Below are 17,621 nucleotides of genomic sequence, written 5' to 3'. Positions count from 1 at the left end.
TCCGCCCTCCCGCCCGCCCGCGCCGCGCGGAGCCGAGCCTGGAGGCCCGGGCTGGGCGCGACCTTAGCCTGCCGCAGCGCAAAAAGCGGGTGGAGGCGCGGGCTATGCTGCGATTGGCGCTCGCCGGGGCCCGAGCCATCGTGGACATGTCGTACGCCCGCCACTTCCTGGACTTCCAGGGCTCCGCCATCCCCTGCGCCATGCAGAAGCTGGTGGTGACCCGGCTAAGCCCCAACTTCCGCGAGGCAGTCACCCTTCGCCGGGACTGCCCGGTGCCACTCCCCGGGGATGGAGACCTCCTCGTCCGAAACCGGTGAGCCCGGCGCGCGCCCCCCGCCCCGGCCCCGCCGCCTGGGTCCTGACACCCCGGGGCGCGTTCGGGCGCACAGCCTGACTTGGCGAGATCCTGGGAAGTTGAACCCGCCGCCATCTGGCGAAGGCGAATGTGATGTGACTGTTGCTGATTTGAATATCCGATGCCACTGAACATCCTCATAACTGAGGGTTATTTTAATTTGGGATTCCCCTCCCCTCCCGCAGCCCTCCCTCCTCCCCCTCCCGCTCCCGAAATAAAACCGACGGGACCCAGAAGCCGAGGCTTCCCTCCCGGCCCACCCGCGCGCATCCAGGGCTGCTGCGTTCACATAGTCTTTAGGGTGGAGCAGGAACAGTCTGGACACAAACTGCGACGTTTGGGTAACGTGCTTTGGAGGAAGAAGGCCGGGAGCCCGGCCGGCTTTTCCTGTCCGCTCCAGGTTGGCAGCCGCCTCGCAGTGTCGTTGAGTGTGTTGGTGTGCACCTCGCCGGTGTCGTCCGCGTGTTGTCAGTGCTGTGTGACCGTTGTCTGTGCCCCCAGAGCGTAACGACAGGCGCGCGGCGCGCGTCCAGGACGGCTGGGCCAAGGCCGGGGTGGAGGCATGGCTGCATTTGCTCTGATGTTCTGCACACCTCTGGGGACGCTCGGGTCGTCGCCTGACCTCTGACTGTCTTTTCCGCCCCCACAGTCCTCACCTTAATGCGCTTCTGCCTGCTACTCTTTGGTAACTGGCGAAGCAACAGGAAGGAAAGGGACTTCACTCTGCGGGAGCCGGACCCCCGGGTCTCGGCTGGGGTCCCCTCGCTGCCAGACCTGCGGGCGGGGCGTCCCGGTCGCCTCGGTTGCCTGCGCACGAGCAGGGCTCCCCGCCGGCCCTGTCCCACGCGTAGGGGTACGCTGTTGTTTGTTTCAGGGTGAGCACTACGGAAGGGAGGAGAACGGACTGGCCGTAACTATGTCGTAAATTGTGGTCAGCCAGAAAGTACGGAATCCTCGGCAAGGACGAAGGACAGTCCGTGCCCTACCCGAGTAGCTTGACGCCACGCTTAACCCGTGGGTTTGGAGATTCTTAGCAGCCTTCCAAACGAGACTGTAAGGCTGAAGAATTCTGATCAAAACTTTTGGAGACCTGTTGGAAAAGTAAAAATTGAGTAATCCACGGGTGCGGCGGAGTGAGGCTGGGGAGGGGGCGCCTTACAGGGCGGAGTGTGTGTCCTTTTCAAAGTTCGCAGCGGTGGAAACGGCTTCGGAGGATTTCTTCATTGTGGAATGAGAGGTTAAGGGCTTTGACGTGAGGAATGCGTCCTGCCTAGTTAAAAAGAAGGGCTTGTGTGTGTTTCACGCAGAACATGCAAAACACACGAGTGACTGGCTAGAAGTTGAGATGAGACCCAACCTGAGAAGCCTGCAAAAGACTTTAACAGGCGAAAAGTTTCACTTGGGCTTTTATTTATTTTTATTTTTTTTTATTTATTTATTTATTTATTTATTTATTTATTTATTTATTTATTTATTTATTTATTTATTTTGCCTTTTTCTGATTAAGTACCCGGTGATCACTGAAGTAAACACCAACAACAGCTTGACTAAAAGCCCTTTTAGGAACAGGGCGTTCGGTGGGGAAGGGGCGGCTGAGCGGGGCAGGCGGATAAGGTGTGAGGTCGGCACTACCGGCTGCAGCGAGCTGGGACCACCCGCCGGCGCCCTCTGGGGAGGCTGCTCCCACCCGGCGGCGCCTGCTCCCCCGGCCTCTCTGCCGCTCGGGTGCCCACTCACCTCCTGCGACTCCTCTCCCTTCACGCTCCCTGTCGCCCCTTCCTTCCCCCTACCCCTCCCGGTGCCCGGGCGCTCCCCGCGCTGCGTCACCGGGGTGGGTCCCCGAATTCGGTGGTCAGAGCCTGAGAGCGCCGGCCCCCCCTGTTTGCAGCTCATCAGTTTGGGTTGTTTTAAGTTCCCTGCCTTTTCTCTCCACCTATGCCAAGAATCCCTTTCCTATACATAATATATTTATACGTACAACTTGACCTCTAAATTCTACCTCGAAGCCCGCAACAGAAAGAGAGTGGAGCCAGTTTTCTGCGTGTGGGGAAGGGGCGGAACCTCAGCCTCCCCCCTTCCCTACTCCGTTGGAAAATCTGCTCCCACCGCCAACTGTACGAAGACCCTTTATTCGTGCATACAGTATCAGTGGAGGCAGCATCTCACCGACTTTCTTTTTAAGAATAGAGACTTAAAAATTCACTGCTGGTTCATTTCAATCCTAGACCAAATCTCCCCTGAACAGTGTTGATTGCATGAAAATTTTATGCAAGCGCTTCTCATTTTTATCACGATAAAATCTGCTCTGGAATGAATGGATTGAGCCCGAATCCACTTATTTGGAAAGGTGTTTGGAGGTCTGACTTTTTCTTTCCCTTGAACCATTTGCACATCTCATGCCATCTTTACAGAAAATACAACTTCTTTATTCACAAGGAAGAGAAGGGCTTTTAAGCTCGACATCGATGAGAATCATCAAGTTTGCCATTTAGGAAAGGTGTGAGGAGGGCCACAGAGGATCTCCATAGGACATACAGTTGACGTCCCTTTATCCTGTTTCCTACATCCGAGGGCGGCTTCACCGTCCCCCTCGATGGCCAGCCCTCAGAAAAGAAAAAGAAGGGAGAGAGACGCCCTCTGGGAAGTCGGTTTGCATGCTATTTTTAGCCACCTTCGTACCACAGTGACACATTATTTCGTTTCCAAATATTTCTAACGATTTTCTGCTCGCGTGTGAGATAATGGAGCGAAGAGTTTGCGAGGCTGGCGAAGGGGGGGTGGGGAAGGCGCCTTTGATGAACGGGCTCTCGCTCACAGGAGGGAAATAGGATTCCTGTGGACTCTCCAGGCCGAAATGTTTTTTCTTTCTCTCTTTCTTTTCTTCTTTTTTGAAAGGTGGGTCTGGTTTGGACCACTTTGTCTCCCAGCATTGGAGGCTTTTGCTCGAGACTAGAGTCTTCCCGTTGGGTTTTGTCGAGAGAAAGAGTCCCCCGCCCTCCCCCCAGCACACAGGACTGCCCTGTTTCACGATAAACATGACGAAGGGGTTCAGCACTTTTTAATATAAATAAACGGGGCGACTCTAGAAGGGTCTATACTGGGGGAGCGCCTGCCGTGTCCCATTTTTTTTCCTGCGGGTCCTGCCGTCGGGCCGCCGGAACCCTGCACTCATTAAAAGCACATATTTTAAATTAAAGGGGGCACGTGGGGGGCCTCCGAGCGCGCCCGCCTTTCCCGGCGGATCTCTCTTCTCTCCTCTCGATCGCGCCTCCTGCCCGCCGCTCCCGGACGCGGGCCCCTCTCCCGTGGCGCCTGCCGCTCTTGAACTTGCCCTTGGTGGAGCGGAGGGCGCGGGCCGCCGACCCTCAGGCAGCTCTTCCCAAAGCCCAGGTAAGGACCTTGGAAGGCGCGTCTGGTACCGGCAGGTCCCCGCCAGCCTCGGCCGCCGCGCGGCCTCTAAACCAAGGTCCCCGGAGAGGCGGGGGCCGCCCCGGAGGCCCGGCGACCGGGGAGGGCGAGGTGCGCGCAGGCGAGTAGCCGTGGGCCGTCGGCGCCAGCCTGAGACTCCTTCGCCCACGACGCAAGCCATTTAGAGGACGACAGGGCTGGGGTGGCATGGAAAATGGGGGCGCCTGCGAGGCCCAGGTCACGGTCCGGCCGCCGGCAGGCCTCCGTCCCGCGGCCACTGCGCCCTGGCGCGCTGCGTGCTCTGGCTCGCCCAGAACTTGACCGCCCCTGAGCCCGCGCTCCGCGGTAGGAGCGCCTGCCCCGATCCCCGCCGGGCCCAGCGAAGCCAAGGTCACGGTCGCGGGCCTGCGCGCCGGCCCCTCACCCCAGCGCGGCCCGCGCAGCTCCAGGCCGCTCGGGGAGTCTGGGACACTGGGGGCGCCTCTCGCTGGTGGCCGTGGAGAGGCCTCGGGGCCAGAGGGTCGGACGGTCGGCGGAGGCCGGACACTTCCGAGGGAGACGGTCCCGGAAGCGCGGACCTCTGGCGCCCCGCGGGGGAGACGGAGACCGATTCTGGACGCAGCCTGGACGGGGCGCGCAGCGGCCTGCGGATCTCCGGGTGCTGCGCAGCGTTTGCCCCGCTCAGCCGCAGGGCGACTTGGTTTTTTAAGCAAAGCCCCCACGGTAAACTCAAGCCGCCGCTGGTCGGCTGCAGCCACCCCCCTTCCCAGCAGGGCCCACTCCCCCTCCTCCCCTGTACACACACTTGGCCCTTGCTGTCCCCTCTGGCGGGAGCGCCCTCTCCCTAGCTTTCCTCCCAGCGTGTGTGCCCTGCTCAGCCTCCCACCTGTCCCTGGGTAGTGGCAAACCACAACTTGGGGCGGGGGCGGGGGCGAGCTAGACTGCGGTTTCCTCCAGCAGAGCTTTCCTGCTCGAGGGCCCCCCCAGAGCGCGCCGTACGAGGTAGGGGGACCCTAGGGGCCTGCTGCCACCCAGTATCCCTCTGAGTCCAAGGCGCCCTCCCCCCACCCTCCTCAGAGGAACGGCTGCCTCTCCAGTTGGGACTGCAGAAACGCCACAGGGGACAAAGCTGGAGGGGCTCGGGAAGGGTTAATTGTGGGGGCCCCAGCCCCCCACCTCTAAAGCAACCCTGAGGTCACTTCCACCCCACAGACGCCTTCCTGGAGTTTACTTCACATCCCAGGCAGAGTCACCAAGAGGCGCTGCAGCTGGGTCTTCCCGGCTCGTCTCCTGGGCAGTCCAGGGAGACTGTTTTCAGGCAGCTGGCCCTTTTTAAAAAGACCAGGCCTTAAAGATGGGGAAAATTTAAGAATAGATAGCACCTCCCCACCCCCCACCCCCCAAAAAGAAAAATAGAATGCAACCATCTTGGCATTAAATGCCACATGAGAAACCAGCAAAAACCATCTCCTCCTCCTCGCTGTTGCGGATCGTTTATGGGTGTGGAATTCTGCCTCTGTCGTGGGGGCTGTGTGGTATGCCGACTTCTGAAAGCAGCTTGACATGCTCTAAAGAATGGTCTCCTGCTTTCTTATTTCTGCTATGCGTAGGGAGCTGTCAGTATCCTGGCCGTCCGGGCATCATCATCAGGGAACATTTCTAAGTGCGAGGTGTTACCTGTGCTGCAGTGGAGGTCGGTCCTTGCACAGGGCACTTTTGGTTTCTTAAATCAGATTAAAAGTGAATTATTTTAAAATGACCTACTTACCAGCTTTCGTCCTGCCATCAGATACCACCATCTTTTCATTTCATTACAGGTGGAAATGACATTTTTAGGGTCCTGCATTATGTGTCTAAGCCACCTCCTGACAGTCTTTGTAGATGGCTCTTTTTCCCTTATGTATCGGGATATTTTTGTTATGAGGTATACTGAGATGAAAAAAAGCTGGTAAAAAGACTGGCCTTGCAATTAAATCGACTCTGGATACCAAAGTGAAAATAATCATCTGGTATTAATCAACTCATGTCTCTGCTTCTTGTTGAGGAAAAATATAGTGACGATTTGCTTTCATTTTCATCTGAAAAGGACTGTAAAATGTTGAATGTTCCATAAAATCTTTGTACCCTTCTGAGACAATTTTTGTTCAATTAATCAAAGTGCATATTTTCACACTGGACGTTGTTACATCAGAAAGAAAATTTGCTGCAGCCACGCTAACAATGTTTCAAACGACCCCTGCGGTGACATGTAACAACCAGTGACCTTGCACATTGCATCAATCTTTAATAATATCATTGTCATTACTATTATTATCCGAAGTGTTAAATTGTTGCCAAAATCAATACAAGTCTACTTCTTTGAATATATTTTATCCCACTGTTGTTTTTAACGTCTTTGTTAAGAGGCCAATTAATTTCCAACTCATAGCTGCAGTGAAGTTTGTGTACGAGGGTTTCCTTACTTTTCTTTTTCCTTTTTTTTTTTTTTTTTTGGTTTATTTGTCCTTTTGAATGAAAGAGGAGGGAAATAAATGGCACGTGGGATAAATAATTCAGTGTTTAAAGTGATTGAAGTTATTCATAAACTGATAAAAAAATATTGCAAAACTGATTGCAAATCGCTGTTGAACTAATACTTAATTTCTTTTTCTTTCTTTTTTTTTTTTTTTTAACTGAGTATCACGGCTGGTTTTTTTCAAATTCTATCAGAATATGTACCTTAGCCAGCCCTCCAGTCACTGGAATTAGGGTGATTTTTTAAGTGGACTTAACAAAGGCCTTAACAAAGGAAACATCTGAATATTTTGTTTGTTTTCTTCTAGATTTGTTGGTGTTAATGCATCTGACATCAACTACACAGCTGGCCGATATGACCCGTCCGTCAAGATCCCCTTTGACATAGGTTTCGAAGGTGTGGGAGAGGTGGTCGCCTTAGGCCTCTCTGCCAGTGCCAAATACACAGTTGGCCAGTCTGTGGCTTACATGGCACCTGGCTCTTTTGCTGAGTACACAGTGGTTCCTGCCAGCATAGCAACCGCAGTGCCCTCTCTGAAACCTGAGTACCTCACCCTGCTGGTAAGTGGGACCACTGCATACATCAGCCTGTCAGAGTTCGGAGAACTGTCGGAAGGGAAAAAAGTTTTGGTGACAGCAGCAGCTGGGGGGACAGGCCAGTTTGCCGTGCAGCTTGCAAAGAAGGCCAAGTGCCATGTAATCGGAACCTGCTCCTCTGATGAAAAGGCTGCTTTTCTGAAATCTGTGGGCTGTGACCGTCCCATCAACTATAACACGGAACACATCAACACTGTCCTCAAGCGGGAGTACCCCAAAGGTGTGGACGTGGTCTACGAGTCTGTGGGGGGGACCATGTTTGACCTGGCTGTGGATGCCTTGGCCGTGAAAGGGCGCCTGATCCTCATTGGGTTCATATCTGGCTACCAAACTCCTACTGGCCTTTCGCCCATAAAAGCAGAAACATTACCAGCCAGACTGCTAAAGAAATCTGCCAGCATCCAGGGCTTCTTTTTGAACCATTACTTTTCAAAGCGTAGCGCGGCCATGGACCAGTTGCTTAAGATGTATACAAGTGGAGACCTAGCCTGTGAGGTGGACCTGGGAGATCTCTCTGCAGAGGGCAGGTTCACCGGCCTGGAGTCCATATTCCGGGCTGTCGACTATATGTACATGAGAAAAAACACTGGAAAAATTGTAGTTGAATTACCTCACTCTGTCAACAGTAAGCTGTAAAAACAGAACAATGACATAAATCAAAGAAGAAAGAGAATGGGCGCCTTATGCTTCAGAATTACTCAAATCGATTTATTTTTAGTTGGTAGTAGAGATAATATTTCTTAAAACAGAAGTAAGGTGTTAACGAACAGGTTTCTCTTTTGCTTTCCTCTTTTCCTCGTGTCGCCCCTCCTTTGAAAAAAAAAAAATGTGGAATGAAACTTCCCTCCACGGCTCAGAGTTAAACCTTTACGTTCAATCCTCTGGTCATGGACAGTCTCGTTCCAGATTTTATTGTTCCTGGAACTAAATTAATTCCTGATGCGAGAGCTGATCAAATCAGTATGTCTTCAGCTTGATGAGATTTTAAAATTGGTCTTGAAAATAGTTCACAAATTCTTTGCTTTGGGAGAGTTTGGTCTTAGGCTAATAAGTACTTAATAAATAGAGGTTATAGCAAACGTCATGTTTCAGAGTCCGTATTCTCAGAAAATGGCCCTTCTTTTTCCATAGATCACTTGCCAACTATCTAAATAGAAATTTCGAGGAATTCTCCCCAAACTGATTCTGTGAGATTATTAGAAAAGTGATTACGCGAACACAGGCCTTTCTTAAAGAAGTACCTGGTATTTCGTGGCCTTTGCGCACCATCGTCCCGTGAGGCACACGTGGCATGGAGCTTTGCTCTCCTCCCTCAAGACGCAAAGCAGTGCTGAAGACGTAACACAGACAAAGAGCAGGTTTGGGAAAGGGGATCACAGGGATCTGGGGACTTGAAAAACGTGCTACTCGCCCAGCAAAGGGGCAAGTGTGCGTCCCATCCACAGCGTGGGCCACGTGACGAAACACATGCCATGCAGGCGGGGACCAGAGTGACCCGGAAGAATATACATTGGCTTCCTGTCCGAGACCGTCAGACGCGGAAGGCGTGTTTCATCTCTGATCACGGCGCCATAGAATAGCAGCCCCTGCTCCTCCGTCCCCATGTACCTTGTTCCCGCGTCCTGGCAGAATGAGGTGCTGCTTGTCCCTATCGCCTGACGTCACACAGGAAAGTAACGAGTCACGTGCCTTGTCTTGTGAGTCATGCCTGTAGCCGACCTACCTGCCTCCTAACCTCCAGCTCACCAAAGACCGCCACAGCCTTCCTCACGGAAACCCCCGGCGCCTTGCCAAACCCACCATGTTACTTTTCAAAGCCTTAGGTTCCCGCATCTCTCACGTGCTCAATAAATATAGACAATTAAAGGTGGTCCATGAAACTTGGAGACCGTATTTAATTTTTTTTCCTTCCGTCCGAGGAACAAGGAAATCCTACATCCGATAGCTGTTAGTATCTATTTTACAAGATTTACTCATTTTCAGGTACCTAATGTAGCTGCTAGCATGCACGCACAACAATACAATTTATATGGTAAATGGGACCAAATAATGGCTTCACTGAATGTTATGGCCGCACTGAAGGGAAATGTCACGGTAAATAGCTGCCAAATTATGGATCATGCCGAAGTGTCACAACTGCACTAAAGACAAATGGCACAAGAGGCTATTGCCACTGTGACGCTTTTGAGTTATGAAGAAAGGTAGCAGCCTGATGCGAGGCTCTTTGTGTCCTCATTATAGCAAAGGGTTACCAGTGCAGGGTACAAGGGAAGCCGGTCCGACGTGGGGCTCGGTTATTAATCTGTCCCTTTCAGACGGAACGGCCGTAGCAGAGCGGGAAGAGGCTGCGCCTCGCTTTCAGAGACAAACAAACGAGGAGGAGGGGACAGGTTCCGTGAATGGAACTGCACGGGAAATGACTGGTAACGGAAAGACGTAATCAAATCGTCTCATCAAAGGGTACTATTAAATTTAACATGGTATATGTCGATGGGCTCAGTTGCTTCTTATGCAGATAGATGTGGGAAATCTAAGCAATAATGTACTTTCTCCCTTTGCCAAGACTTGGGTACGGATATTGCCAACTAAATTGCTCCTTCTAAACTGAAGTGCACCGGTTTCTTTCATTTTAATGGGAGGGTAATAAAGATGAAAGACCAACATTTTTACTGATGGATCCCTTAAGCTACAGAATAGGAATTTATTGTGTTTTGAAGGAATACACTAAATTCAGCTATGTTAAAAAAAAAAAAAATTCCAATGCCCAGGTTTGAAATCAAATATAATCCGAAACCCTCATGCTCTCTCGTTCCCCGAACTAAGGGACTCTACAGTGCATGCTGTTTTCATTTACTCTTAGGAAACAAGTATGAAAGATTCCGCCCATTCAGATAATGCCAAAAATATGTTTAAACGTTTTTTTTTCTATTCTTCTGAAAAATGATTTGTAAATTGAGGGTCACAGTTCAGCAGCAGTGTCTTCTGGGATGACCGTGCAAGACCAGCCTCTAATGGGAGGTGAAATGGTGAGATGCTCTCAACACCTTTCTTCTGAACTGTATTACATATCACAAAAAGTACAGCCATAATTCAGGGCGATTGTCAGTCTTTGTTTTAGAGATGGGGCCGGTCTGGGTGAATTATTTCTCGGTTCTCAGGGTGGCCTTCTCTGCATGTCAGCCTCAAGGTCCCCGGCTGGGCAGATGGAGGGGCTTGGCTGGTAAGTGTGCCAAGAAGGGAGGAAGTCCCACCTCCTCGCGACCATTCCCCTGCGACTGCAGATTTGTTTTGCCTGCAGAAAAGTACCAACAATGTCGACTCGGATCTCTTTGGTGATGACTTCCGCTGTTGACTGATTTCAGCATTAAAAAAATAAATAAACCGGAGTAGTTTGCCAAAGCAGCGACCCAGAAGTTTTGCATGATATGTTCTATAAATTCCCGTTACGTGGTTTCCTCGGAAAGGAGTTTCTCGCGGGTAGGATGCGCGTCCATAAATGGTCATTAGTATTACATCCGGTGTTTCTCTAACGAAAGCGCAGTCACAAGGAGCTGCTGCTTATTAAAATGGAAGCCCCGCGCTATGGACCGCGGGAACATTCCAGCTAACGACGGTATAAAGTCCTCGGCGCCACACAGATCTGCGTTTCGCGTTCGCCACACGAGAGGCTGAAACCCGACAGATGACATCACTTAAGACACATGCCCGCCTGCCGGAGGGACCCGCTTTTCTGGCTTCCTGTTCTGGCTTTTATTTGGTTAACATTTACGGTGGCCACCCCGACGCGTAACGGGCATGTTTTAACCCCTTCGCGGAGTCCCCAGTTAGCGTGCATTTACGACATTCGGGGTCTCCTTTACAGTGGGGCAGGGGTGCTCAGTACGGAGACTCTCTTGATCACTTTATCACGTGTGCATATGGAATGAATGCTGTCTTTTAAATTATATAAACACAGACGAGCAACATGCAACTTTCAGGGAAAAAATACAAAAGGAAAAAGAGCGAGCCGGGTCGACTGTGGATGGGCGTTTCCTGGGGGGTCAGACACAAGTTTTATGAACGTGACCCAGACGCAAAAATGCCCTGGTCTTTGGACTCACACTCACGTTCTCTATGCTTTCCACTCTCTTTTTTATTAAATATTACTTGGTTTTTATGACAAAGACAAAAAAATTATGCAAACGTTAGTTAATTGGGGGGGGGGCTTTTTGAAGTTAGATTTTCTGTCACTAATTTTTTTTTGTGATGGCCCCGAATTAAATGTTTAGGACCATATTTCAGAAGTCGAAATGTAAAACACTGGCTTATCGATGCCGTCGGTGTGGGCATTTTAAAACTCCTGATTCGGTTTTACTAGACCTTCAGAGTTATGCTGTTATAACTTACAAAAAGAGGAATGTCTGGTGTGAGAACCTTATCGCTGTTACCGTGAGCGAGCTACGGCGGGTTGGCAGAAATAAATAAACAAACACTTTTAAAGGCGCTATACAAAATATTTTACCAACATGCATCAGTTCAAGTAATTCTTGATGATGGAGAGTTGACGGCCTAGCAAAGTCAAACAGGGCATGTTTTCCAGTTGTGTGTGCAAGAGTCTTTGGTATCTGAGCGTGGCCTGCATTAAGCACTGTTCTCACAGCTATTCTTGATGCGACGGCTTTGTCCACTGCAGCCTGCCCTTCGGTGCGGGCTCACAGCTTCCCGGGGCACGGCGCCTCTCAGGAAGTGTGTCTCGGGTCCTTGGGGCGGTAGGGTAAGCACTGCGTGGAGTGTAGTTTGGGGGAAACCAATATGTGTCTCGTATATGCTGGGAGCACTGAGCCAAAAGCACGGAGACTCCAATGGCCCCCCAAAGGAAGCGTTCCCCTCGAAAGGCAGTATCTGACATTGTCTTTCTGCCAACGTGAAATTAAAATAATAATTAAAACGTACCCTGCTGACTGGCAGTAGCATCCAGTACGAAAAACAGATTTGTGCTTAGAGCTCAGAAAAACGTTTCATGAAATCATTGGCTTTGCCGTGCTTTATCCCCTCCATGTAAAGAGCTGACCCATATCTTGGAATGGCTCGAAACAGCGTCCTGGCCGTGATGTAGAAATGTGTTTAAGGGATGAAGGGGGTCCTGCTTTAAGACACTATGCTGTCTGTGCCCACGCCTGGGTGGTCGGCCAGCAGAAAGTAAGACCTGGAATCAGCCTGAGATGCTCTGTGCCCCTGCTCAGTAAGGCTCAGCCATCCTTTAAGCAGTAAAATCTGAGGTTTAACGGACAATCTAGTTCTACCCACTTTATTCAGGAAGAAACCAAGACCTAGGAAGAACAGGTACTTTGTCCAGGGTCGCAGAGGTCACCGACCCGGAAATGGAGCTCAGATGCCTTCCCAGGACATCTGTCTTATTCCCTTTGTAATCTGCCAAGGTCCCTCGGTGACGGCTGATTTTTTTAAAGTGTCACAGAATAACGACCGGCCTTTATTATAAATCTTTCTGTGGATGACATGACCAACCCGGGAAGAATATGGTTCTGACCACGAAAGTGAATCCCGCTCAGGATCACCTTTAATCCAACACAACTCAAGGTTCCAGATCATTTGATTCTGTGTCCTCTAAATATTACACAATCTTTTGTGGGGAGGAAAAAGCAATTCGGCGGGTTTAATGTCTGAATGCCCACGACTGAGTTTTAATGGCATGAGGAAAGGCTCCTGTCCTATCCCGTCGTTCTCGTATGTTAAATAATGAAAATCAAATAAAGAAAAGCTTTATTTTCATGCATTGAGTGTTTTTTTCTAGTGATTTCGCCTGTTTATATTATCGCTTGTAGAAAGTTGATGTTTGACCATCATAATCTTATTAACAGCAAAATGTCTAGACTCTATATCTGCTGTTCCACCGAAATCGAGTTCTGAATCCGACAAGCTCCGGGCTGCGGTAGGGGCCGAGTGAGGGCAGCAGGGCGAATGGGAGTGGGGGGTGGGGGTACCGCTGAGCCCACGTGTGTGCTCACATGTGGCCGGAATCTCATGCTCTCTGCCAATGGCAGCTCGTGATGATGGCTCAGAAACCAACCTTTCAAAACCACATGACTTTGAACGTTCATGTCTTTCGGCATCATTTCTGTCTTGAACAAGCGTCAACGTTCGACTGGACACGAACAAACCCTTTCCCAACAGAAACGGCTTCTTTTCACATTGAAAAACCCTTCGCAGGAACGGCAGCAATGTCAAAGGCAATCTCATTCTGTCGAAAACCTCATTTCTCACTGGGGCACGGGAAAAAATGGTGGGCCCTCTGTATGTTGTTGGAATTTACATTTGGAAATTGAATTGTCTCCTTGAGGGTTTTACTCCAAGCAACTTTTGGAGGATGACTTACATCCTGTACGTGAGGGTAGGCGGGACGAGACGCGGCAGGGGCACTGTGAAAACCTCGCTCTCTGCAGTCAAAGCGAAGGCGCCACCACGGCCGCCGCGGAAGGGTATTGAGCGTTTCAACGTTTACACGTGTTTTAACATCTTGGAACTCACCAATATGAAGTATGTGAATACAATGCCACTAATTTCACCCCTTTACTATTAATTAAACAAAGACGGATGATTCCCGTTTGAGAGATGGGAAAATTAAAGCCCAGAAGGATGACTGTTCTGGATCGCCGGGTCCCTGGCTGAACGCGGCCGGGGCCGTGGGTCGTTCTCAGACCGAAGCTGTTTCTCACGAGAGAGCAGCGGCCCTCCAAGGCCCTGGGGCGCACGCATCGCCTGGGAAATGCAGGTCGGCTCAGCGGGGCCGCAGTGGTACCAGATCTCGCCGCCTTTGAAAGATCCGTCTTGCAAGATGCTGTTTTACTTTAAGGCATTTCAGAGCCACCTGAAGGCTCCCTGGGTATGAATTACAAAACCAAGCGCTTGACACGGCTATGAAAATGGTTGCCTTTTACCATCGCATTTCCCGCTTCTTTAAATTAGCCGTCCCTTCTTCGGTCAGCGGTGACGCGGCGCGTCCATCTCTGCGCAGGGTTCTTTCTCGGGGCAGAAAGGTCACGCGCTCCCTGGGCGCGCTCAGCCACTGCGACAGCAGACACCCTCCCTGCACTGCACCTCATTGCCCTTAAATAAAGGCCGGTCTCCAACGGACCACGCTCTGGTTTTCCTGCCGCTTCCACAGTCACATTCTGCCTGTCACGCCAACGCTCCCTCCCCCGCCCCGGTGCGGTCCCCAGCCCCAAACACCAGTCCCTTTGCGGCGCACTGCTACCGCGCCCGCGTCCTTGGCTGGGTGTCCCCGGTGGGCAAGTGCGCACCGTCCGCGACCTGTCTTACGATTATTATCCCGGGAGATGGGAATAGCCCGCTGCCCACCCACCTCTGCGTAGGGTCGCTTGGAAGAAGCGACGTGGTCCCCCATTGCAGTCTTTACTTAAGGGCGGGCCCGCAGGAATGGCAGTGACTGAAGAGGTGGCCGGCAGGTGTCGGGGACGAGGTACCTATCTGCCGTGCAGGTGCGTCTCAGGCTGGCAGTCGTGGGGATGACTGCCGTGACCGAGAAGAACGCAAGGGCATCTTGGTATCAAAGTGGAGGCCGGCTGGGTCGCGCATAGGTCTAGGGTCGGGGTGCCAGCAGGCCTGGTGGCGGTGAGGGACCTGTCCAGCTCCCACTCGCTCATGTACCTGCCGACCAGACCTGAAGAACCCCAGGGCCGGCCCCCTGCCCTCCATGTTGGGAGCTGTCCCTGGTTCTGGCAGCCACCCCCATAGAAGGGACCTCAGAGCTGAGGGCCAGCCGGGCTTTCTCTCCCGCCAGGGGCAGCAAGACAATAACTCCCCACTTACGCTCACCCACAGAGTTGGATGTGATTCTGGGGAGCGAAATTGGAAGTACAGACAGGAGGACTGACGGTGACCCCTGATGGCCTCAGAAAATCTTCAGAGGGGCCGGGGAGGGCAGGAGCGGGCGGGCGACGGTCAGCAGATGGCCCTTGGGCTGGGCAGAGAAATGGCATATCTGCCGCGTGTCAGCTTGTCAGGGACCCTGCAGGCCCCAAATGCCAATCTGGGACATTCCGGGGACTCGGGGCTTCTCGATGAGACCTTTTCCTTGAGCAGCAAGCTTTAAAAAGACACGGCTATCGGTCAGTAAAGGAGCTGGTGGCGACGGCGGGGCGCCCTGCCACTCGCTTGCTCGAGTGAGCTCACTGCTTTCCGCCAAGTCCCTGCTCTGCTTAGACAGACAGTCCCTCTCACCCGTGAGCGCCAGGAGCGCTTGGCTCCTGCCCCGTTTCCAGCACTTTCCACGGTGCCCTGGATCTATCTGTTCCATGTGCGCTGCCACCCTGGGCCGGAGCAGAGGGCCTGCCTTGCGCGTCTATGTTAGAGTTGAACCAGCGAAACCGGCCCAGTTGTCTCCCCTTGCAGGAGCCGGGCAGGCTCCGGCCCAGTGTGGTTTCTCCAGTGGCAGAGACCTTAGCGACCACAGCCTCAGGCAAACCGTGGGGCCTCTCTCTGCCTCAGGCTGCTCGGCTGGAAAATCAGGCGAAGGGCCTGACCCGAGTTGGGGGCTCGAGGAGGGGGGACAGCACTGGGTCTCTGCCGCCCACCTAAGGTTTTATTTATAGTGGTTTCAAAGTTCTGTCTGCATCGGTCCAGTGTGCCGCTTTAGCGCTTTCCAAAGCGAACCCCCAAACGCAGGACTTCTTCAAAAGTCGCAATGGCTACTCTGCTCCCCACGTGCCAGAGACAGTTACAGCAGAACTTCAGAAGTGCCTGGCGCGTAGTAGGCACGCTCAGTACAGCGGTCGAATGAGTGAAGGATGAATGAGCGAATGAACAAGTGAATCAATACCAAAATCTTAAAAACAATGAGGACAACCATTAAGGATAAAGTGGATGAAGCAGGAAATTTTCATTGCCCGGCGAGGGTTTCCTGGAGATTTTATCGCCTCGCATGTGAGGGTGCCCCGCTCCACCTGGGCGAAGGTGCCCCCGCGGGGGTGATGGCGCCAGCACGCATGCCCATGGAAGTCCGGCAGACCTGAGTTCAAGGCCGGCCACCCACCGCCACACCGCAGCCCTGGGGAGGCTCGACGCGCAGGGGCCTCCACTGCGGGGAGGGTCGTAACTGATCGTGGATGCAGCCTGACCAAGTGCAGGTGCAGCCGTCACACTGTCCCAGCCACCGATGACGTCGGGCCCTGTCCTCTCCTTGCCTTTGGAAGGAGAGAGGCACAAAGGAGACTGGAAATGGCAGGTGGAGAAGGTGACATCTGCGTGGAGCCCGCCCCCACGCCACGATGCCAGGACGATCAGCGGCAGCCCTTACGGCCCCGAGAGACTTGCGGTTAGAAAACTGAGAGAAAAACTCGAAGTAAACAGCCTAGTCTTGACATTCATTACCCGTATGATCTTTCGCACCCTGCAGGAGCAACAGCTAAATTTGCTTTTAAGTGGAATAAAACTAGCCTATGATAGATCTGCAAAGGGTTATTTTAAAAATCTTTATTATATTCACATTAAGTATATAAAATTATATATATAACATTGTTATATATTATATAACATTATAACAGTATATAAAATTATATGTCTATATAACAATGTTTTATATATATATATATATATATACACACACACATATATATATAACATTGAAAAGGAGTTAAGATGCTTTTGGAGCAAGCATCAGAAAGTCCAACGAAAACCAACTTACACAGTAAGGGGCTCGTGTATCTATCGGGGCAGGGCAGCCTTCAGGCACAGGTTGATCAGGGGTCCAGCTCCGTTTCTCGGGGTGTCTTCTCAGACTGCCTCATCCGATGGCCGCCTGCAGGGCCAGGCTCTGTTTCTCCTCCACCCACAGCCCCCCACCAGCTCTTCAACAGTTACATTGGGTTTGGCCAAGTGCCCCTGCATCTGTGTCAGGAGGAGTAGCCACACCACAGGTGGCCTGTGGATAGAGGTGAAGGCAAACTGCCCCTCGCCCCGTGGAATCAGTGTCCCGGACAGCCATGACAAGGCAGACGCCCTCGTGCAGTGAGGGGAGGTCCTCGTGAACCCTTCCAGACCCTAGAGGCCGGAGACAGAGCTTTTCGCCATCTGCAGCGCCTAGGAGGGCGTCAGGCATGCGGTAGTGGTGGCGTGGGTAACTACCTCCGGGGCCCATCCTGGGACCGAGTGTCCTCCTTCCCGTGACACCACGGTTCCTGCAGTCCTGCCGAGCCGTCCTCCCAGAGCAGACCCCATGTCATAGAGGCCGTGAGGTTCAGGACGCAGGTGGCAAGGCCAGGACACCCAGGGGTGTGATGTTAAAGGAACTCCTCCAGCCTCCACAAACTCAGAACCGCGCTGGCAGCGGCGCTCACCTCCACGGCGCCCCGGGCCCCCGACTCCCCTGACCCCTCGGTCTGCGGACAAGCTGGTCCTTTCCACGGTGGGTGTGTCACCCTATTCCCCCCTTCTCCTGCCCCTGCGGTTTCTGAAGAGTCAGCACAGCCCTGCGGGACACCCCGCCTCCCAGGTCTCCCCCAGGCATGGGGACAGTCCAAGGCAGCCCCTGTGAGCTGGCCGTCACCACCAATTGGCTGCATTTTAATTGGCGGCACAGAGTAGTCCTTGGGCCCAGAGCCGGCACTGGTGACCTAAGGCCTGTCCACCGCAGAGGTCTAATCCCTGAGCCAGGGCTGGGCTGGTGCTGGGGTCTCTGCATGAGGGACACCAGCAGAGAGCCAGCTAGAACCCTAATACTGCCACTTCACTG

At 52.4% G+C, this 17,621-nt stretch overlaps 1 protein-coding gene across 4 annotated transcripts; it reads left to right on the top strand.

The window, feature by feature from the left end:
• The first annotated feature begins 6 nt into the window (after positions 1-6).
• Positions 7-8,760, top strand: ZADH2 (zinc binding alcohol dehydrogenase domain containing 2). 4 transcript variants are annotated; one of them, XM_023534801.1, is made up of 3 exons: positions 212-313; positions 5,374-5,456; positions 6,586-8,760. In XM_023534801.1, exon 3 carries the CDS (start codon positions 6,746-6,748, stop codon positions 7,508-7,510), a length of 765 nt encoding a protein of 254 aa, XP_023390569.1. In that variant the 5' UTR covers positions 212-313; positions 5,374-5,456; positions 6,586-6,745; the 3' UTR covers positions 7,511-8,760. The 4 variants fall into 4 exon arrangements, with proteins under 4 accessions (XP_011365641.1, XP_023390569.1, XP_023390570.1 ...); XM_011367339.1 differs by lacking the exon at positions 5,374-5,456 and having other exon boundaries at positions 7-313; XM_023534802.1 differs by lacking the exons at positions 212-313; positions 5,374-5,456 and adding an exon at positions 339-755.
• The last annotated feature ends 8,861 nt before the right edge of the window (positions 8,761-17,621 follow it).

This window comes from Pteropus vampyrus, unplaced genomic scaffold (genome assembly GCF_000151845.1).
Source record: "Pteropus vampyrus isolate Shadow unplaced genomic scaffold, Pvam_2.0 Scaffold132, whole genome shotgun sequence".
In the NCBI taxonomy this organism is placed as follows: Eukaryota; Metazoa; Chordata; class Mammalia; order Chiroptera; family Pteropodidae; genus Pteropus; species Pteropus vampyrus.
Note: the sequence above shows the minus strand (reverse complement) of the source record. Positions and strands in the feature narration are given on the sequence as shown.